The sequence below is a fragment of the Mycteria americana genome, chromosome 7 (genome assembly GCF_035582795.1).
Source record: "Mycteria americana isolate JAX WOST 10 ecotype Jacksonville Zoo and Gardens chromosome 7, USCA_MyAme_1.0, whole genome shotgun sequence".
NCBI lineage: Eukaryota > Metazoa > Chordata > Aves > Ciconiiformes > Ciconiidae > Mycteria > Mycteria americana.
Window position 1 is genome coordinate 64,145,719 of NC_134371.1, and position 20,053 is coordinate 64,165,771.

Sequence of the window (20,053 nt, forward strand, 5' to 3'; positions counted from 1 at the left end):
AGGAAATTACAGTAAGGTACTGCAGCTACATCTAAGCGCTTCATACTCCATAGATATTTTCTAGTGTAGATTATCACAAGAACTGGAGTCAGTTTAAAAATTGAGTAATTTTCAAACAATTTGGACAGGTTTACTTCCAGATAAGAAGTTTAAACAAAAGGTTTTAAAAAGTCATAGTTTTCACCAGAAGCTACCAATAATGTATATTATTTTGAAAAAGTTGGATATGCTGCAAACATCCTTTCTATCCACCTTAACAGAAAGCTGTTGATCCAAACTTTAATTCACAGTATCATTACTTGGAGTTTTACTAAATGCAGTAATGTTCCTGTATGTTTCAGCATAGATCAGAACTTAGTTTCCTAGGTCACCTTAAAGATAAAATCCAAGCTGCTAGCTTTTCAAGCAGTATTTGTGTCTTAACAATGCCTTTCTGCACACCCATTTTACTCTGAAGGAATATTTCCATCTTACAGAAGAGTAGCATGTTTTATTCCTGGGCACATCTGTTTCCTACTCTTAAAGTACACACTTCCTCTGCACTAAAAGTGTTATCAACTAAATTTATGAAACACTTAGGCACACTAAGTATCTATGTAAATCTCTACTCAGCCCTTTAACAGGAAAGGGTAGGAAAAGAATATGTCGTGAAAAACAGTGAAGGATCTGAGTGGCAAAGTAACTCTGATAATCCCAAATGTCATAGTCTTACATAAAAAAAGAACTGACACTTTCTCATTTCTAAGTGGTATTAAAGAAGGCAAGATGAATTTTTCAAAAGTTTTATTATACAAAAGATGATCCAAACCCGAAAGAGCTCTTCTACAGTTTTAAGAGTTTTGTTCTGTGACTTGTACTTCCATATGCTTTTCCAAAAAGCCAATATAAAAAGGCTCATTAGTCCCACTTTCTTCTTACCAAGAGTGTTGAATAAAAAGACGTAGCTGCATCAAAATCTGTTATTTATTCTTTGTACTCCAAGAATTGCTGAAGTCTTTTCTTATGTTCTGTAGACACTTGCACTGCGCTAAAAACAACAAATGCAGAACACAAGAGTTTACATTAAATGTAATGCACCACAGAAATAAAGCCTCATGCCAAAATTAAGTATACACTGAAATCAACAATTACACTGAAGCTAAATTTTAGAAAATCCAGCTGTATGAAAAACCTACGTTCCAAGAAAAAAAACCAAAAAAGTATATTAACCCTTAAAACTGTCAATTCTTAACCTCAACAGCTTCCACTACTAGAAGACACTTGTCCCAAGAAACCTAGCCCATTTCCTTACCTTTAAACACACACACAAGCAATTGTTTAACTTGCAAGAACGATTTAGGTAAGAAAGAATCTCTTAAAATTATCTCTCCTCTATATCTAGCACTTCCAAACTGAGTAACATTTCATCCCCACAGGGAGAGATGGGCAGATACTGCAGGAAGTTTCAGTCCCACATATTCAGAGGCCAAGTATGAACTGTACTTTATGATATGTCGCCTGCTGCGACAGTAGCCGAGAAAGAGCCATCAGACAACCAAGCAGAAAGGGAATTTGATTACTTGGACTCTTCATAGGATTCTCAGGATTCTCTTCCTACAGAACAGACAATTGTCTCTAGTTGATTTACTTTCTTTTCAACAGCTAAGATGTATTAACTGAGTGGTATTCATGGACTGCTTCTAAAGAGTTCATGAAAAGTCACTAAGAAAAATTGTCCAGAAATCTATGAATAATAAGTTTCTATGGGGGACCATATATCTACACAAGAATTTTTTTAAGGTTCCAAAAATCAAAAAATACTAAAATACCATGTTAGAATAATGACCTGAAGGGATTTTTGCCCAAACAATCCTTCCTTTTTCACAGGTCCTACAATAACAGTAATTAAAACTAAATTTAGTAAGCAAGCAATCATGAAAGAATTCTTACTTTAAGTGTTCTCCAAAGACAGTAGTTATCCGGTATAATGCAGTTTTCAGAGACGCTCTAAGTGCAAATCGTAGCGTTTTGTAGGATGTGTCCACCAGACTTCCTGAAATCCTGGGGGGCTTGCTAGAAACATGAGGCAGTTTGAAATGTCTGTCTACAACCTGATTGAGAAAAACATAAATGAGCTTGTTTCCTCTGTTCAATTATTTCATAATGTAACTAGCAACATGTCTATGTCAAATAAAGCAAGTTCAGAAATTCCACCACACAAAAATGTATTGGAAACTGAGCCTGACCGTGCATTTCCTGGCCACCAATGTGAACACAGAACCAAGTTCTGTGAAATAAGATTCTCTGTTAATGAGTCTTAAATGCTAACCACAGCACACGCTGCAGTAGAAACACAATTCTGTCCTGTATTATGACTTGTTTCTTTCAGAAACAAGGGTATTGTTCGGGTTTTTTTTCCCCTGGTGCCTGTTCTTGGAATAGATGACTTACACTGAAGAACTTTAATAACCTCTAAATTCTTTCCAAGAATCTCCATTAAGGCAGTGTAAAATGATTATGTCAATAGGACACACATAGCCTTGGAAAGAAATCTCAATTTTTTTCAAGTAAACATTACACAAACATCAGTATTTTGAGAGTAATGTCTTAGTATTAGTAGAGAAACACCACACAGATCTTATCTCCTGTGATTTGCAGTGTCTCCAAGTGCTCCAGGTTGCACAAGGAATTGTGTACAGCCAAATAAAGATGAAGTCCTAACTATGCATAAAATATAGTATTATAACTGCCGCATCCCTGAAATAAGGTCTTTGAGCACATAGTACCTTTTTTTTTTTTAATTAAACGTTCCATTAAAAACATGCTTTCTATTTCCACATTTTAAAAACCTAGCAAGGTTTTTATTCAGCTGTTTCATAATGCACATAGTGGCAACTAGCTGGTTTTTTTAGATTAACTACAGAAGAGAAGCCATTTACAGTAGTAACAACTCGAATGTTACAACTGGTCAGCATTGGCAAAATATAAAATTAACAAAACTCCTCTTCTCCTAAACTTGTTCTGCAGTAAGGAAAACTTAATGGTTTTTACCTCCTGAAGAGTCAGTAAAGTATTCAGGATAGCTGGCAGTGTAGTTTGGACAACTCCAAATTGGTCTTCAGTAAAGGAGGCTGCTACCAAATGAGACAGACCTTTAAAAAAAGAAAGTTTGCTGTAATTACTGAATTCTCAACTTCTGAAGCATTAACAAAGATCATGGTTTTGCCTGAAGATTCTACTAGTGTGGTGGAATTCTTCAGGACTTACTGCAGCCAGATGACAGTTACCTCAGCTTCGGCTTGCTTCAGGACTAAGCCAGTCACAGGTTTGACAGGTGTACAATAGTTTGAGGTTGACGATAGTGCAAGAGATTATACATAAAATAAATTTTAAGAAAGCATTGGCTCCCTCTTTCCACTGCTCTGGAGCTGTACCTGACATCAACCAAGAGACAGGACCTATTTCACAATTCTTCTAGCCTACACAAACATTTCCAGATCACTTAACTTTATTTGTTCAGCTTGTATGAGGAAAACTCTCTACTACTTTGAGGGAAACCTTGATTTAGCTTTAAACCCCTTCTCAGTTTCCTTGTTTATCATATTTTAAAAAATTACAGCCCAACCGTCTGCCCTTAGTTAAAACACAAATGGTATCTTCTGCTTTCATGCAAACTGTATGTGTGATTCCCATCTCCCGATTCTATACATCCCAACTCATCACCTTCAATCTGACACAGTGTGGCATATCTGCCCATAAAACATATAACCTAGGAAAAAAGATCACCTTTTGCACAGACAAATCTAATAAAAGATTCTGTCAATACCAATATTTGCTCACAACTTTGAAACAAGAAAATCCTGTAGTGCAACCACATACTGTTGTTCTTTTAATTGTCTGCAGACCATCTTTTTCCATTTATTTGTTAAAGTACTACCTGAGTGCCTCCCTTCCTCAACTCTCCGTGATTAACAGAGAAAGACTCAGAGCCTTTAGTCAGAAAAGCTGTTGTAAAGAGACATCATAAATCTGTTACTGGGCGGGGGGGGGGGACAGGGGGGAAGTGATACATAGGGTCACGTGGGAGAGAAGCAACAGAAATCAAGTTTAGGAATCTCTACCAAATGTCTGCACAACATAAACTAAGAGATGTCACATGGGATCTCAAAACTAACAAGTGAATTAACCTTTATTCATGTTGGTATCTGAAATGCAGTCGGGTTTTTGTCAAAATAGATTCAAAGATTTTTTTTCCATTACATTTATAAAGCACAGAGCCCCAGAAACCTGGAATCGGATCCTCTTAGTGGAAGTTTCATGAGCCAGTGTGGATTCACTTGGGAACAGAAACTGCTTACCTTCCAAAGCCCAGATGTGCATCTGGGCATCAGAGAAGACAGCTTGGATGGAGGCTTCCGGGTGCTGAGAAGAAATCATAGCATTCTGAGTGCACTTTATAAATAGTATCACCAAAATTGCAGGTTTCAATTAAGGTATTACACATTTGACAGGGTTATGTCCCTCCTCTCAGAAAAGACCTATGAGGCTGACAGATCTCAGGGAATACCCAGAAAAATCTGATCTTTTAAGAAACTAAAATTCTTTTTGGACAGGAGCTGCCCACAAAGCTATAGCTATGGTTGGGACATCCAGAAAAGAAAGTGTATTAGCTAACTAGTTTTCAAGGGCTAAATGGGCAACACAATTCCCCCAGGCATATTTCACGATCTTGCTTGCCTCAGTCTCTGCTCCAGTCTATAACTGATCAGAAAACATTGCTGTACATGTAAGCATAAACCATTATCATATACACAGAAAAGATCTGCATATAAAAATATGATCTCTACTTGCAGGAAACTTTCAGGAAAATCCCTGAAAAACAAAGACCTAAGGGGAAGGGGGGGAATGCTTCTGTAATACTTAATTGAGTTATTGTTCAGTTATGCCAAGGGAAATACCCAACTGTTTTTCTGTGTAAATACTATGCAAATTCAGCTTAAGTGTTCAAGTTCACCTGAAAAGTAGTAGTAATATTAGCACCAATATTTCATAAGGAGAAATTCCCAACATTCTAGCTACCACTTCTCCCACAAAAGAAAACTATAAAGAATTCATTTGGTACACTGACCTAACAAAAGGTAGTTAATTGAATTTTAACATTAACTAGAAGCCGTGTCATCTTACAATTAGTATACCGAGACAATTGCATTTAAGTTCTCAGTTGTGTTTTACTAGTACATGATGCTTTAAGCAAAATGCAGTTTACAATCAGCTGAGTTTAAACAAGTATTATTATTCTTTTTTATGCAGGTATGGGATACTCCTGCTATGAAACTCACAGTAAGCACGAAGTTGTACTTATGGAAAACCTTAGATTAAAAGAAAGGTTTTAGAACCGTTACTGTATGCAAAAGGTACATAGTGCCACAGCAGAACCCATATGCTCATGCATTTCTAGTCCATGCTGCTCAGTCAGAAAATGTAAGATCATGATTACCTTGCTGAAGAAATACATTATCAGCACTCGTTTTGACAAAAAGTTTTTTATCTGGAAAAAACCAAAAGATTAAATATAATCTGTATTTATCTGAAGGTATGCACAGTTGGCCCCCCTCACCCCTTCTCACAGTACAAAGGGATTGGGGGGGGGCAGGGAGGTGGGGGAAGGATTTTTGTTATGTAAGCTAATTGGAGGAGGAAGTATTCATTAACAAAAATGGAAAGTTCTTTCAGAAGAGAGAACACGTAAGCTGCACTGGCTGTAACCTATCTGTACTGCAACTTTTACTCTACCTGTTCTTGCTTGTTCTGAAGCCATGTGTAAATAAAGCTTGGCTGTACCGCCTCACTGCCAGCTCTTGCAGTAGAGAGCACTGGAAAGGATTCGTGCTGGGAACCATTCATTTGCAGATCTACAAGAGAAATACAGTATCTTTAAAAAACTGGTTGCTGTCACCTTAATCCTCAAAATACAGATCTCTATTGACATGCTTACTACACTTATGACTACAAGGCTAAAAACAGCGCTGTGGAAAAATCTCTACCTGAACCTGATGTCCACAGCTTTGGTCCCCTTCTTGTAACATGAGGGCTTTGGACTGATCCATGCCAAGGAGAGTTTACATCCAGAATTCCCATCTTGCAATTTAAAGCAGGTGAGCTGAAAGGCGAACCAACCGCAGACCCAGGTGGTGTCTTTAAAGGCATTAGGGACGATTTAACCAGTGAAGACATGGAGGCTCTGGGAACGATATTAGACCTCTGTGACTGGAAAGACATGTCTTCTGTCACAACAGCTCCTAATGACAAAGAACACACTGCATGAAGACAAACAGGCTGGCACATATGAAATAAAAGATGGGTTTGTTATTTGATTGCTATTTCAACAACCCCTCTATCATTAGAGCTTTTATTAAAGGACATTGTTTCCACTGCAGTTTTGCAAAGAAGTACACATTCACATGAGCATGAGGTGTTTTAAAAGTTCATCAGTTTAAGAACAGCAAGTGATGAGAAGGATCCCTGTGGATTTATTTATTTTTCTCCTTTTGCTAGCTAGCATTACTATGCCCTGGTATATATCTACATAAAGCGTGCTTTTAGGATTAAGTACTAGAAAAAAGGCTACCTATAGAAGAATGGCAATTCTTTGTGATTCTGCTTGGTATTTAAGAAAAGACATGTCAGTCACAAAATCCAAGGAATGGCAGCACTAGAAGAAATTCACCTCTGACATACCAACAGTCGTCTGCTGTTCCCAGGGCACTTGTATCCTAGGCACTGACTGCTAAGGGATTCGATTACCTGGCACCCCTTGTGCTAACACAGCTCTGCTGCCAGGAATGATGCCTAAGTCTGGCATGTCAAACACCCGAAATGCTTGCAGGCTGCACACAGCTCAAGAGTCAGACCGGCTTTTCTTATTCTACAGTGACGTTACTGAATCACACAAACATATTCGAAGTCCCCACAACAACAAAACAAAAACTAATTTTACCATCTTAAACTAACCATAAGAATAGCTACGCAAATTACAAAGCGTCTCTTGGCAAGACTTAAGTTCTCCCTGTACTAAGTTCAAGCACTTACTAAAATTGTAATAATTAGACTTTCTTAATTCATCCAAGTGTGGAAAAAATACTGTATTGAACATAACAGCATGCAAAGTAAACAAACTGAGTAAACATGATCTTTCCAAGTTTTCTAGTTATTTTGGGATTATTTCAACAAGAATACCTCAAATGAAATTAGGGGAGAGACTTTTTTTGCATTTATTTGCAGAAAAACCTGTGACTCATTTTCCCCATACAACTTAATTGAGACTAACGTACCTATGTAATCTATTGGTACGTTCATGCTTTACAAACTATTATGAGCGTTTCCTCACGTACCTGGAGTCTGTGGAGATACTTTCAGCTCTCCTGCTGGCTGCTTTGCTCTCCCATTTGCTGCTGCAGCTTCCTGCTGTGTGATCAGCCTCTGGGTCAGATCGCTCAGAAGACTCAAACACTCCCTTGATATTGCAGTCCAGTTGTGTGGGTGCCCACCTAGCAGTATGCACACAAAGAGGAACTGCAGTAGATATGTTTAACCCAGATGCTCATCCTTGTATTTATTCTCACAGTGCCCATGTGCTCTCAGCATAAGCTTCAAAGATTACAGTACCACTCCATTTCTAAAAAGACGCAGTGCGTTTTCACTGTGACAGTTTATTTGTACTGAGAGGAAGATGAAAACACAGACAGACTCTATCCTCCTGTCCCTGGATAACTCAAAAAAGACTTTAGTGAAACCTGCTAAGCAAGCAGGAAAAACAGGCAGTTTGGCCCATCAGATCTGAAGTCACTGAACAACTAAAATGAACAAAGTAATATCAATGGTGATGGTAAACACTTTTGAAGTAGTACAAACACTAGAATTCCTGATGAAGTGTAACAAAAAGTTCCTGAAGGCTTTTAAGGAGTTTTAATTGACGTTCTCTGCTGTATCTTTGTACATAGCAAGAAGCCTGAATACTAATTGAAATTATAGCCATTGTTTGCTTTCACAACTCTAGTGGTGACTCACTATTTATGCTTGATTTCACCTCACTCACACCTCAACATTAGGCTTTCATACCCATCTGTTAGATTATTCAGTTTGGACTATTTGACTGGTGGTGTCAAGAGGACCCTGCTTTCAATACCCTAAGACCTATGTTTCCTCATGGTTGTCATTTAAATCGAACAACAGGAACCAGAATTTGTTCAGTTTAGTAGATGAAACAATACGAATACAGATAATTAAGCATCCTTTTGGAAAAGGCATCATAGGGATACTTTTACTTATGAGGCCTTCTGGTGTATGTAGCATGCATCACAGCATTAAATAACTTCTAAAAGCATTTGAGTAACACTTTAAAAAAAAAAAAAAAAGAAAAAGAATCAATATGAAATAGTTCTTATAATTTCTTATAATTACCTGGCTGACTAAGGCTAAAGACTTCCTGTCGTCGAACAGGAGAATATTGGGAAAGTAACATCAAGTCTTGTAAGGCTAAAAACTACAAAGAAAGGAAAATGTTTTAGTGCATGCAAAGTCCAATGTATTTCCTTAAAAAATGTAGTTATCCATAAAAAAAGCAATCCCTAACAAAGAATGAGTTCGCACAGACTAAAACCAGCCATGTAACAGGAAAAAAAAAGAAGGCAAAGGACTGCACACATCCCTAGAACCACTCTGGGTAGGGCTGCTGCGTTAGCAAGAGCCTCAGAGGACTTTACTGATAAGATCAGTACTTTACTTAAAGAAGATCTAGCACCATTTTTTATCATAACAGCTAACAGCTCAGACAGAAAGAACCTAAGGTGCAAAAAAGTCTAAGGAAAGAACCGTTTTTGCAAGCCAGATCTCAACTCCACAGTATGTTATACAGTACTGGACCTAATACTGCTTTTTCGTGTGATTAAGTAGTTAATGTGGCAAACCAAAAATAACCAGATTTTTCCCACTATGGAAAATACAATTATAAATTACACACTTTAGTAACAGCTGAGATTATAAATTTATAATTTAAATTTAACCTCTACCTTTAACTGTGCTGTGCTCGACTCTTCCCCACCCATCATTTGATAGTGCAGCAAAGCTTAAAAAAGAATTCAAATGGATTGCAGCCTATTATATCTCCAGTCTTATCAGAGATCTGTATAATCAGTAAATGTGGATTTTGCACATGCAGGAGAATATTCTTATCTTTATTTACAGAATACTTCTTACATGAGGTCTCCAATTTTTAAGTATTATAATCAGTAAATCCCATTAATGATTACCATAGTCAGACCAAAATTACTCTCCTTTACTCACAGATTTTAAGTAGCTTTTTAGTATTGCCTTTTTTAAAAAAGAAACCCAACTTCCAACATAAATATGGAAATAATTTTTTAATTTCAAGAGAGAACACACACATAAGAACTCAAATATAAGTAGCAGGGGCAAAGTATTAAGAGCGTACCAAGAGATAAAACACCCGTTTACGTGACAAAGACTCAAAGTTGAAAGAATTAAAAAACCTGAATGTCACTAACCTTCTGTTTTAACGTCAGTACGCACTAACATACTTATGCTGCAGACAAATAGATCTTACCTCTAACTACATGAGCCTGTCTTCAGCTCAAATTAACGCAGTGTGGTGAGCACCACCAGATGTCACTATTCAACAAATTTTCACCATTAGGTGTAACTGCCTCCTCCAGTGTTCTGAGGCAGCTTTTTAAAGAGCTAGCACCTCAGTTAAAATAACTGCTACCTAGAAGATCTGATTACATGCTTTGAGAAACACCTTCTCAGCACACACCTAGCTGGGAAGATGGTGGGAATTCAGTTACCTTTATAATGAGGGGAGGGTTGCTGTTTAAGATTTTAGGCAGGCACTGGTCCGTCTCCTCAGCAAAAGTTGGCTGGATAGGAAAATGATGCGTCTAAATACAAATATCAGAAGTTGTGTTATACAGAGCAAAACACAAGAAAGCCTTATGAAAGACCACACCCGAGCTGTAACTTGTCAGATGAATGATGAACTACAAAAGCACATACCCCATTGTTTCAACTTACTGTAAACTAGCCTGAAATTTCTAACATAGAAACAAAAAGACTTTACATTTAAAATTGAGAAATCTTAGAAAATCCAGGTATCTTTATCTTGAAATACCTTCCAGGTACCCATATAATTCATAGCTAGGGGCATCATATCATTAGGAAAAGAAATTCCTCTAACCACATACCCAGGAAAAACTAGTGACACCATATTCAGAAACAAGACTGAAATCTAAACTGTAATGTCCATCTTTAACAGTCTAACCACTCTGGTGAAGAACTGAGGGTTCTTTTACCAAATAATAAGTGTATAGCGTCAATATAATAAATAAATAAATACCAAATAATAAAATAAAAATAAATACCAAATAATACCAAATAAATACCAAATAATAAAAGATTTTTTAAATTCTTCTATGCACTGTTTCAATGATAAACTAATGAATTCTTATTTTTATCATCATGATATTCATATTCTGCATTTTAATAGAATTTCTGTTCTTGTGGCTACAACACTTAAAATGTACACAGCAGTGCTTAAACTGTATCAAACATTGCATCTTTTTAACACTATTTAACATGGACCAGTTTGGGCACAGATTACCTGTCAGTTTTGCGTTACTGCACTCATTTTACATATCATAGCTTTATTCTCCTGTTTCCAACTGCAAAATTGAAATTTGAGGTAGCAATTGCTTTCAAAGTGTTAATAGAGTGACTTCATGTGGAGTAAGTTTACAATTTCTTTCCTGAGTTTTCAGTTAACACTACGCAAATATTTACAAACAGCTTTGAAAGTTTTTTAGCACATTAAAAAAAAAAAAAGTCATGTGGATAAACAAATCTTTTGTTCAACAGTCAAAAGGGCAAGGTCCATTTTGTACCTTCACAGCTGGATGTTTCTTTTGTCTTCCACAGTTTTATAAGCAATACAATAATTAAAGACATAGACACACACTGTTCACTGGTGCCTCAACTATTATCCTTTGAAATAGGTTGTTCGCACCTCAGAGCTGTTGTTAGAGCTGTCTACAGATTCTGACACATCACTACATCAGTTATGCTTCACTCGTTAATCTGTTCTCCATGCAGTCACAACAACTATATGTCCTGCTTTCGGCTGGGACAGACTTAATTTTCTTACTAGTCGCTGGTATAGTGCTGTGTTTTGGATTTAGTATGAGAATAAAGTTGATAACACACTGATGTTTTAGTTGTTGCTCAGTAATGTTTACACTAGTCAAGGACTTTTCAGCTTCCCATGCTCTGCCAGGTGCACAAGAAGCTGGGAGGGGGCACAGCCAAACTGGCCAAAGGGCTATTCCATACCATATGGCGTCATGCTCAGTATATAAACTGGGGGGACTTGGCCGGGGGGCAGCAGTCGCTGCTCAGGGACGGGCTGGGCATTGATCAGCGGGTGGTGAGCAGTTGCATCACTTGTTTTCTTTTGTTTTTCCCTGAGTTTTGTTCCTCTCTCTCTCTCCCCCTCTCTTTTTATTTTCCTTTTCATTACAATTTATTATTACTATTATTTTATTTTATTTCAGTTATTAAACTGTTCTTATCTCAGCCCACGAGTTTTCTTACTTGTGCTCTTCCAATTCTCTCTCCCATTCCACCGGGGGGTGGGGGGAAAGAGGGTGAGTGAGCAGCTGCATGGTGCTTAGTCTCCGACTGAAGCTAAACCACGACTTTTTCATTAAAGCTAACACTCCAACAAGCACTGTATGCCATTTCATTCCATAAGAGTGTTTTGCCAGGATTTAAACCTCGCTTTTTTCCTTCTAATCTGCAGTCTAGTAGTGTTTAAAAAAAAAAAACAATCAAATTAGACAAACAATTTTTTCCTCTGTATTCTTACAAAGAAATATCTGGACTTGTCAAAAAGATCAAGTCTTCTCCAATTCTTTGTTGGCAAGACTTTTTTTTTTCTCCTCTTTTCAATCATGGTCTTACATTTATTCTAATACAATTCATTACATATTTAAATGATCTTTTTTTAGCCATATTAATTTGTAACTTTATGATTGAATAAAAAAGCACAAGTGTCTTAATTCCCAAGATTGCTTGCAGTCTATTTTAATACTGCAGCCTGAATTAGGTTAACATATCTCTGCTTCAGAGAACTGTGTACTTTGATGGTTTGCTTAAATTTGAGACTTCTAGAGCTTAGCTCACAGAAAATTAACAGCATTCTGTTCTCTTTCCTATTGTAAAATTGGATTGAGAGCTATACAGTTTCTGGATATTATCTTCCCATGTAACCTGCAGCTGTTTGTCACAAGTCTTCAGCTAGTCTCACACTCAAATACAAAATCATTGCATGGAAACACAGGCAGAGACCAAGCTAGTAAGCTCTGCCAGACATCTATGGGCCCTGAGTTGGCTCATCTGTCTTTACACCTACAGAGGACAAAGAACACAGTGCAGACTCCATGAAGCACAAAGTAGTTCTTTGTTAGCGTGGCCCCAACAGCATCTGCATGGATTTAGCATCAAACATGAACAGGAGAATGGGGACATGGAAACAGAATTAGCGGAGTAAGAAAAGGAGGTGGAAATAACAAAGCATTAATTTTATAAGCAGCACAGGCTTGTCTTGCTATAAGGAGAGAAAGGGAAGGTCAGTAAATGCCCAGGTCTCTCTTGACTGTTCAGTTATCAGATCTTATCTGTAGTACTTGCTTTGAAAATTCAAAAATTCATAATAAGTTATTTCCTAGTAAAACTGCTTTTGAAAAGAAAGTATTATCTGTGAAACACTGATGTTATACCTTTAGCACTGTCACTAAGTACTAACCTCTGTAGCATAGATTTTGAAGAGTAACCATGCAATGTACCAGGTAATCAGAAGAAATACGCCACATAACCAGGCATGGTAAAACAAGGAGAGATCCAGTAAGCCAGTCAGAGTGTCAAGAGGGTGCAATTTACTGCAGATAAAACAACCAAGATGATGTAAGTATTTTTATTATGGAAGATGTCTATAGTAAGCTGCTACAGTAGGAATAATTGCAAGAATAAAGTTGCATTTTTTTGCAAAAAGTTTCTTAAAGATGTTTAAGATACCATTTCTTTAATTTTTCAGTAACTGTGATAAAATGAAGTTAAGAAAAATTAATGAAATCAAGGAAAAAAGAAATATGAAATAAACAATGATTACAGTTTTAGTCAATTAAGGTATTAAGACTTCAGTTTCCCTATTTTAAACAAATGGTAGCCATATAAAAACAAAGATATGCCCCCCCACCAACCACAGAAAAGCAGATAAAACACATGTATGAGATTTGGAGAGATCTGCCTTTCTAATAGTTTAGGGACTTACAGAGATGAAGGAAAATAGGATTTCTTAATGACTATCTACAAGATGGCTCCTACAAGGGGAAGCTGGTTCCTTCTGGATCCATTTCAGAAGTACCCAATGCTCCCACGTTCTGAGTGGGGAGGCAAGGAACTGAGTCCTACTACACACAAAGAACCAGTGCTAAGCTGGACTTCTTCAGCAAAGGGAGCTGTCAGCAATATTCTCCTGCAAGTTTTCAGCACAATGTACTACCTACCTGTCTATATGAAGATCCATGGTGGTACTTATCCATACCTTTGGGATATAACCTAGGGGATCAAAAAGAAACACTGAAACAAATATGACACTGCAAAACATATACACAATAGGCCAAAAAGAAGACAAAAGTGGAATGCACATATAGACAAGAGACTGGTCTTGTAACACGAGTGCACCAGGAAACAATCTGCCTTTGGGTTTGTTTTGTTTCTTTAAGAAATAGGAACAAGAGAATGAAAAAAGGCTTCAGGCCAGCAACCATAAACTGAGAGATGTAGACCTTACCGCTTATTGCTAGCTTCTCAACAGCGAGTTATTCGTGTTTCTTCACTAACAAGAGGGTTAATAGTAATTTCATACTAATTTTCACTACAGCTCAGGCAGCAGCAAAGTGCTTTTAAAGACTTAATGGAAACTTATATAGAACCACCATACTTCTAATTTATCCCCTAATGTAAATAAAGTAGAAATAATTCTAGCATATTTTGACATCATTTAGGATGACAATTACAACCGTAACATAAAAAAAATCCTGATTTTTAGAACATCCAGTGCAATCATCTTCATCAGCACAGATTTTTTTACCATAGTTTTAAAGACCAAACTTCATTTTCTTATGGGAGGGAGCCATACTGCCTTTGTCTCCCCAGCTTCCTCCAAATAATATAAAGGGCACTTGAGAATAAAGCCAAAGTGCTAATTTTTACTTTAAAAATAGTGAAAATGTAACAACATTACATATAGTGAAGTCATGCCCACTGCTGGTATGTCAGGTTCAGCTCTGTGACACTGCATTTCCAATATCAGGCAACAGAAGGAGCAGTCCAAGGCATGGAGATGTTTATCCATTTTTTAAAATATTTGGGAATATTTTGAGAAAAAAGTGAATATAAATTACAGACTAAAACAACACTTTTGAATTGCACTGTGTTTTCAGATTTATAATCTTTTTGCCACAAATCAGGACAGGCATGTAAACAGTGGCCCAAAGCATCAGGTTTTAAAATGTACCCTTATAAACCACCAGCTGATTAGAATTTGGTACTTCCTCTTACATGCAAGTTATTTCACAGCTGCCTGCAACAAGATTTCCTGCACAGAAGAGACCACCAGAGACAATACTCTATGTTTTGGTACAGTGACCACAGACTTCAGATTAGAAAACTATTGTTCCCCACTCCCTTCTCCTTCGAATACTGTCATCTTCTTATAATGTTATCAGCTAGACAATAAATTCTTTTAGAAGGTGTTAACCTCTTTGGAGAAGAGACATTTCTCATATGCTAAATAAGCTTCTGTGAGGCTGTAAGAATTGCCCTCATACAAATACTGCTGTACAAACCCTGTGCCTTTTCTTACTGTTTTAGAGAGGTGTGAGATCTCTTTATTTGTTTAAACAAGTCTATGTGCCTTCAGCAAGTTACCTGGAAGGCTGAAAAATAGTATAGTAGGCCTCACTGATTAAAGTTTTCAAAATACAGGAATTAAAAAAAAAAAGAAAAAAATGAGAGAATTTCAGGAACCCTTACCAAAAAAGTAGTATGCGACACAGAAGTTTCTAACAAAATACAGCGATTCCACACAACTGTGTTTAACAAGGAGAGGCAAAGATCTTCTGAAACGTAAGTACTTGTATTGCTAAAAACAGACAAACAAAAAGTTTAGTATTCCACATTCAGAACAAATCAATGAAATGGTAAATAAATAAATAAATAAATAAAAGGACAAGGTACTTGAAAACCTGAAGTCTAGATGAATTAAAAAAATTAGTTTAAGGCAATTCCAGGTGTTACACCTACTGTTTATTCTCCTGATCTCTTTCTGCCATTTTATAATCAACTCTAGTTCTCATCCCTTTTCCTACTTGTAGCAGTATGAAAATGGAGGATGGGGTAAATTGACGCTATACACAGGGGAACAAACTAGAAGAATGCTGTCTAATGCAAAATAAACAAAAAAAACCAAAAAAGGCATATTTAATCTACTAGATTTCATTTAGATTAGAAGTGTTCCATTAAAATATAGGGAAAATTCAGACAAGCATGAGTTACAGAGTCAGTAACTCTCCCAGCAGCGAAACAGTGTAACTGACGCCTTTCTCCATACAAACAAATTATATGTCTTTCCAAATGACTAAAGCAATCCATCTGACACTACATGCAAATGAAACCACAGCAATTTAATTTTTTACTTGGCTACAGTGCATTAAAAAAAAACCAGGTAGAATTAAAAATATTAAAATAATAGAATTTTTAAAAATACTTTAACTATAGCATTGCCAAACTGATACTTGGTTTGCTGATAAACTGAACAGTCATGACTTAAATGTTTTCCACTAATACAAACAACCTTGTTTGAAGATACCTTTTGCCAAATTGGTTGAACTTTGTAAATCTGGGAATCATGCAAAGTTAATGGCTGCTGTGAGGCTACAGAAACAGAAGAAATACTTTTACGGTGTTGTTTCACAAGCCACTCCTCACCATTTCGCACTGGTACAGACTTCTGTAGAACTGCTAGAGCCCCCTCCAAAGAAATTAATGGAATTTGAGTTTCCATAGCACCGCACACTTGAACAAGCTTTGGATGTTGAGCTTTAAGCAAGATTTAATGTGCTGTTTAGACTTTAAGTGAGCTGGTACCCAGTTACAACTGATAATATGCCTTTTTTTTTTACTCTCAAGATTTTCAGCTTTTAGGTGACCCTTGTTGTCAGTTCCAGGCGTTAATATTCAGTTTCTGTATATTGTCCCTTTCTTGTAGTTCACTTTCTGCAATGGTCCACCCAGCCAGCTTTGACTGTGCATCAGAGGGACATAAATTTTATAGTCACAGCATCCCGGATTTCTGTGTTCATTTGAAAGGGGTTAAGCAGGAAAGAGGAAGATGAAGACTACCGGCATTTAAAGCTAACTGAGTGTACTCTTCATCTATTAGTGAAAGCATGCCAACAGACAGCTGCTAGTGCCATATTCAAAAATATAAACAATCAAGGCTTTTTTGATCACTGTTTTACTTAGACATCTCTTTCTGCAAAGGTATTTAAACCTCTTACCTGTATGATCGGAAATGGCAAATAATTCATATTGTTAATAAGATACAAAAGACTATAACTGTATCCCATGAAAGCTCCAGAAAGTAGAAAAAAGAGGTGATACTCATTTAGGCACATCTGAGGAACAGCATCATCTAGGCTAAAATAGAAAACTTAGAATTAATTCTGAGTTAAAAAAAAAATAAAGTCATTCTAGCCTTAGGAAGTTCAAATCAGAAGTTTGATTTTACTTTTCTGATCAGTACATATGATGATATCTCAGTAAGTTTTTTCTAAAGGAGGAATCCCACCACCTATTTTTGCAATTTATGCACGAGGATGCTTCCAGTATTTATGCAGCATGTCACATTAACCAGAAGACCAAGACTTAGTTCAAGTGACAACCAATTTGTCATCATTCAACTTTCCAGTAAGAATCCTGGCAATTTAGTTTTTCTGGCCCAATTATTTGTCTATGCATTGTAACATTTACAAAGGAGGGTATTTCCTATCCTTTAATAAAGGATATCAACATATAATTGCTTATTTTTTGTACTACTCAAATTTTAGTTTTTTGTTTGAAAGAAGCCATCAGCAAATACATTTTACGATAAAAGTTCTTTGCATAATTTATCTTTAACACACACAAATAATTACCTTTCCGAAGGTGTGCAGGGCACAGCAAGAAACTGGAACTTCCCTTTTGTCATAACTGCAGCGCACCAAGCGACCAACATTCCCATTACAGCATGAACAACTGAATGGACAACTTGTTGAGGGTGAATAATTTTTCCTATCAGTGCTAATCGAGAGCATGGTATTGATGGCACAACTGTAAATAAATGCCGAAAGTGAATTTTCATTTATCAATAAAACCCTTCATTTAAAAAAAAAAAAAAAAAGAAAAAAAATTGTCAAAGAACTTTTCACAGTTGGAATCAGTCACTAAATTATAAAGAAATTAATGATGCAGCTCAGCTAAGAGGGTCTCAGCCATGAGGTAAGCAGGAATCTGGGATGATTTACTGAAGAATAGGCTTTGTGTATTGTCTATATCAATTTAAAAGGAAATCTACCAACGTTAAGTACAGCGGATGTAAATACAAATCTCTTTAAATGGTCATCCTATTTAGTTCAGGTATCACAAACAGTTCAGCAATTTACATAACCCACCTGCATAAAATTCAACGTTGAAGATGCTTATTACTAGTATCACCACAGACATAAGGAGGATACAAAAGATGACATAGGAAGTATATAAATCATTGAAAGAATCTAAAATAAAAAAAAAATTATTGCTCAGAAGATTGCAGTAACACAACAGTGACACATTAAGTAACAGAAAAGAACACTTAAGCAGTTTGCAATAATCCACTAAATGCGTAAAGGGGAATAATGTTCAATGGACTCTATAATCTCATACCAGATCTGTCCAGCCGCACAACATTTCTACATAAAAGCATGTTTAAATTTCACGTAAACTACACCCTTATAACTGGTTTTCTCATAAGTGAACACTCAGAATTTTGGGGTTTTTTTTTTAAAAAATCTTTCAAAGTGAATTAAACTATGGCTCAACTAACACAGCTTCCCTTCACTTAATAATAGCTGCAACCATACAGCCACGCGTAAAAGATAAGAAATTCCTTACAGAGTAAATTGGTTTTGATTAGTTCTTTTGGGCTTTTGTAGTTTCAAAGGGGGAAAGAAAGCAAGTCTCTGCGTGGAGCAGCTACATGATCACAGGTAGCAAGCTTCCATTTAAACATCTCTCAATTTTCTGTGTGTGCACTCAAGGGAAAGTTATTCTCACCATGCAGAGCAGCTACTTCAGGAATTTCACTTGTGATTCAATGCAAAGTTAGAGGAAACTTAAGCTCTTTATGCAACTAATAACTGCGCTGGGCAGAAAGGCAAAGCATGTCCAAGTACTTAGAAGAGACAACCAAGTCACTCAACCTATTTTTTTCTCTGAAGGATATACTTACATGAGCTCGCAACAGTTATTTCTACCTAGAGAGGATTATGGCTATTATGGTTATAAGCAACACAAAAACTTACATGTCAAAGCCTAAATGTCAAGTGTGATAACATAAAGATCATTCAGAAACACACCAAGCAGAAGGATAACACAATGCCATAGTCAGTTCCCATTATCTGAGACCGAGCCCAAAACAACAGATAGGGGGGAAAAAACCCCACAAATACAAACACGTGACTGTACATTACAAAAACATCAGAGAGCACCTTGTCAAGTATTGCAGCAGAAACGATTTTACTTTCTAAAAGGATTTAAAATATTAATATCGGGTCACTTTATGCAACAAAGCACTTAACCCTTGCTATGATCACGTGCAGATCTGAAAGGTAAACGACAGCGAGTACCCACGCACCCTGCGCTCTGCTGACACACAGACACACGCTTTCTGCTCTTCCAAGAGCCCCTCAGCAGGCGAGGCCCAGGCCGCTTCCCTCCCCACCGCCGCGGCTGCAGCTCACGGCGCGGTGCACACCGCAGTGCGCGGTTCCCGCGCCTGCCCCCAGCCCCGACCGCCCGCGGCCCACCGCAGCCCCGGAGGGGGAGGCCGGAGCACCTACTGGAGATCCAGCGCACCGGGTGGAAGGGGTCGAAGCCGCTGAGGACGACGAAGGCCGCGGTGCAGACAGGCAGCAGCAGCACGGACCAGGCGACGGCGGCCGCCACCCTCCAGCCCAGCACCTGAGGGAAGCAGAGCGTGAGGGGCCGCGGGGGACGGGGACGGAGGGGCGGGGGACGGGGACCGGGGGCCGCCGCCGCGGTCCCCGCACTCACCTGGCGGAGCAGCGCCCGCTGCCGGCCCGCCTCCGCCTCCATGGCTGCGGCCCGGCCGCCCGCACCGCCGTTTAAAGTCTCCGCCGTTCAACGGCCACCCCCCGCCGGCCGCACGCCACTTCCGTCGCACGCCGAGAGGGCGGGCGGTCATCAGCCAATGGGAGGCGCGCCGGCCCACTTTCCCCGCCCCCCCGAGTGGAAGTGACGGACCGGCTAGCGCCGGGAGGACTACAAGTCCCGGCGTGCCCCGCGCCGCCCACCGGTTGCAGGGGCGATGGCGGCAGGAGGGCGAGGCACCGTCACAGCCGCGCACCGAGGCGGGCCCCTGCCTCGCCACACGGCGCCTCCCCCGCCCCGGGGACCACACGACTCCCCCGGGCCCCTGCGCGATGGCAGAGATCCAGTAGGGCCCCTCGGTGCTGGGCTGAGGGACAACGGGAAACGTTACAGAGCCCCGCGGGGAGGGAGAGCGTGGCTGAGGGGAAAGGACGCAGCTGGGCCCGGGAAAGCTGCAGGGAGAGCGTGCACCGCTTTCAAGGCGGCATTTGCTACTGAAAGCGCTCGGGGGCTGTGTACGCATGCCTCAAACCAC

At 38.6% G+C, this 20,053-nt stretch overlaps 1 protein-coding gene across 2 annotated transcripts; it reads right to left on the reverse strand.

Annotated features, from left to right (window-relative positions):
* Positions 1–766: 766 nt before the first annotated feature.
* NDC1 (NDC1 transmembrane nucleoporin) lies at positions 767–19,583 on the reverse strand. Of its 2 annotated transcripts, XM_075508799.1 has the most exons (18): positions 19,462–19,583; positions 19,248–19,368; positions 17,823–17,924; positions 17,307–17,481; positions 16,671–16,809; positions 15,145–15,253; positions 13,614–13,665; positions 12,854–12,986; positions 9,843–9,935; positions 8,440–8,521; positions 7,371–7,526; positions 6,024–6,278; positions 5,773–5,891; positions 5,477–5,527; positions 4,338–4,401; positions 3,031–3,131; positions 1,930–2,090; positions 767–1,027 (listed from the first exon to the last, which is right to left on the reverse strand). In XM_075508799.1, the coding sequence occupies exons 1-18, from the start codon at positions 19,501–19,503 to the stop codon at positions 964–966; spliced, it is 2,019 nt and encodes a 672-aa protein (XP_075364914.1). In that variant the 5' UTR covers positions 19,504–19,583; the 3' UTR covers positions 767–963. The 2 variants fall into 2 exon arrangements, with proteins under 2 accessions (XP_075364914.1, XP_075364916.1); XM_075508801.1 differs by lacking the exon at positions 7,371–7,526.
* Positions 19,584–20,053: the final 470 nt, after the last annotated feature.

Excerpts from the sequence above, each read along its gene's own strand:
- NDC1 (XM_075508799.1), bottom strand. The coding sequence starts at position 19,503 with ATGGAGGCGGAGGCGGGCCGGCAGCGGGCGCTGCTCCGCCAG. Across the intron at positions 5,528-5,772 it reads TTCAGAACAAGCAAGAACAG|ATAAAAAACTTTTTGTCAAA; the intron begins GTAGAGTAAAAG and ends GGTTTTTTCCAG. Across the intron at positions 3,132-4,337 it reads GCACATCTGGGCTTTGGAAG|GTCTGTCTCATTTGGTAGCA; the intron begins GTAAGCAGTTTC and ends CTTTTTTTAAAG.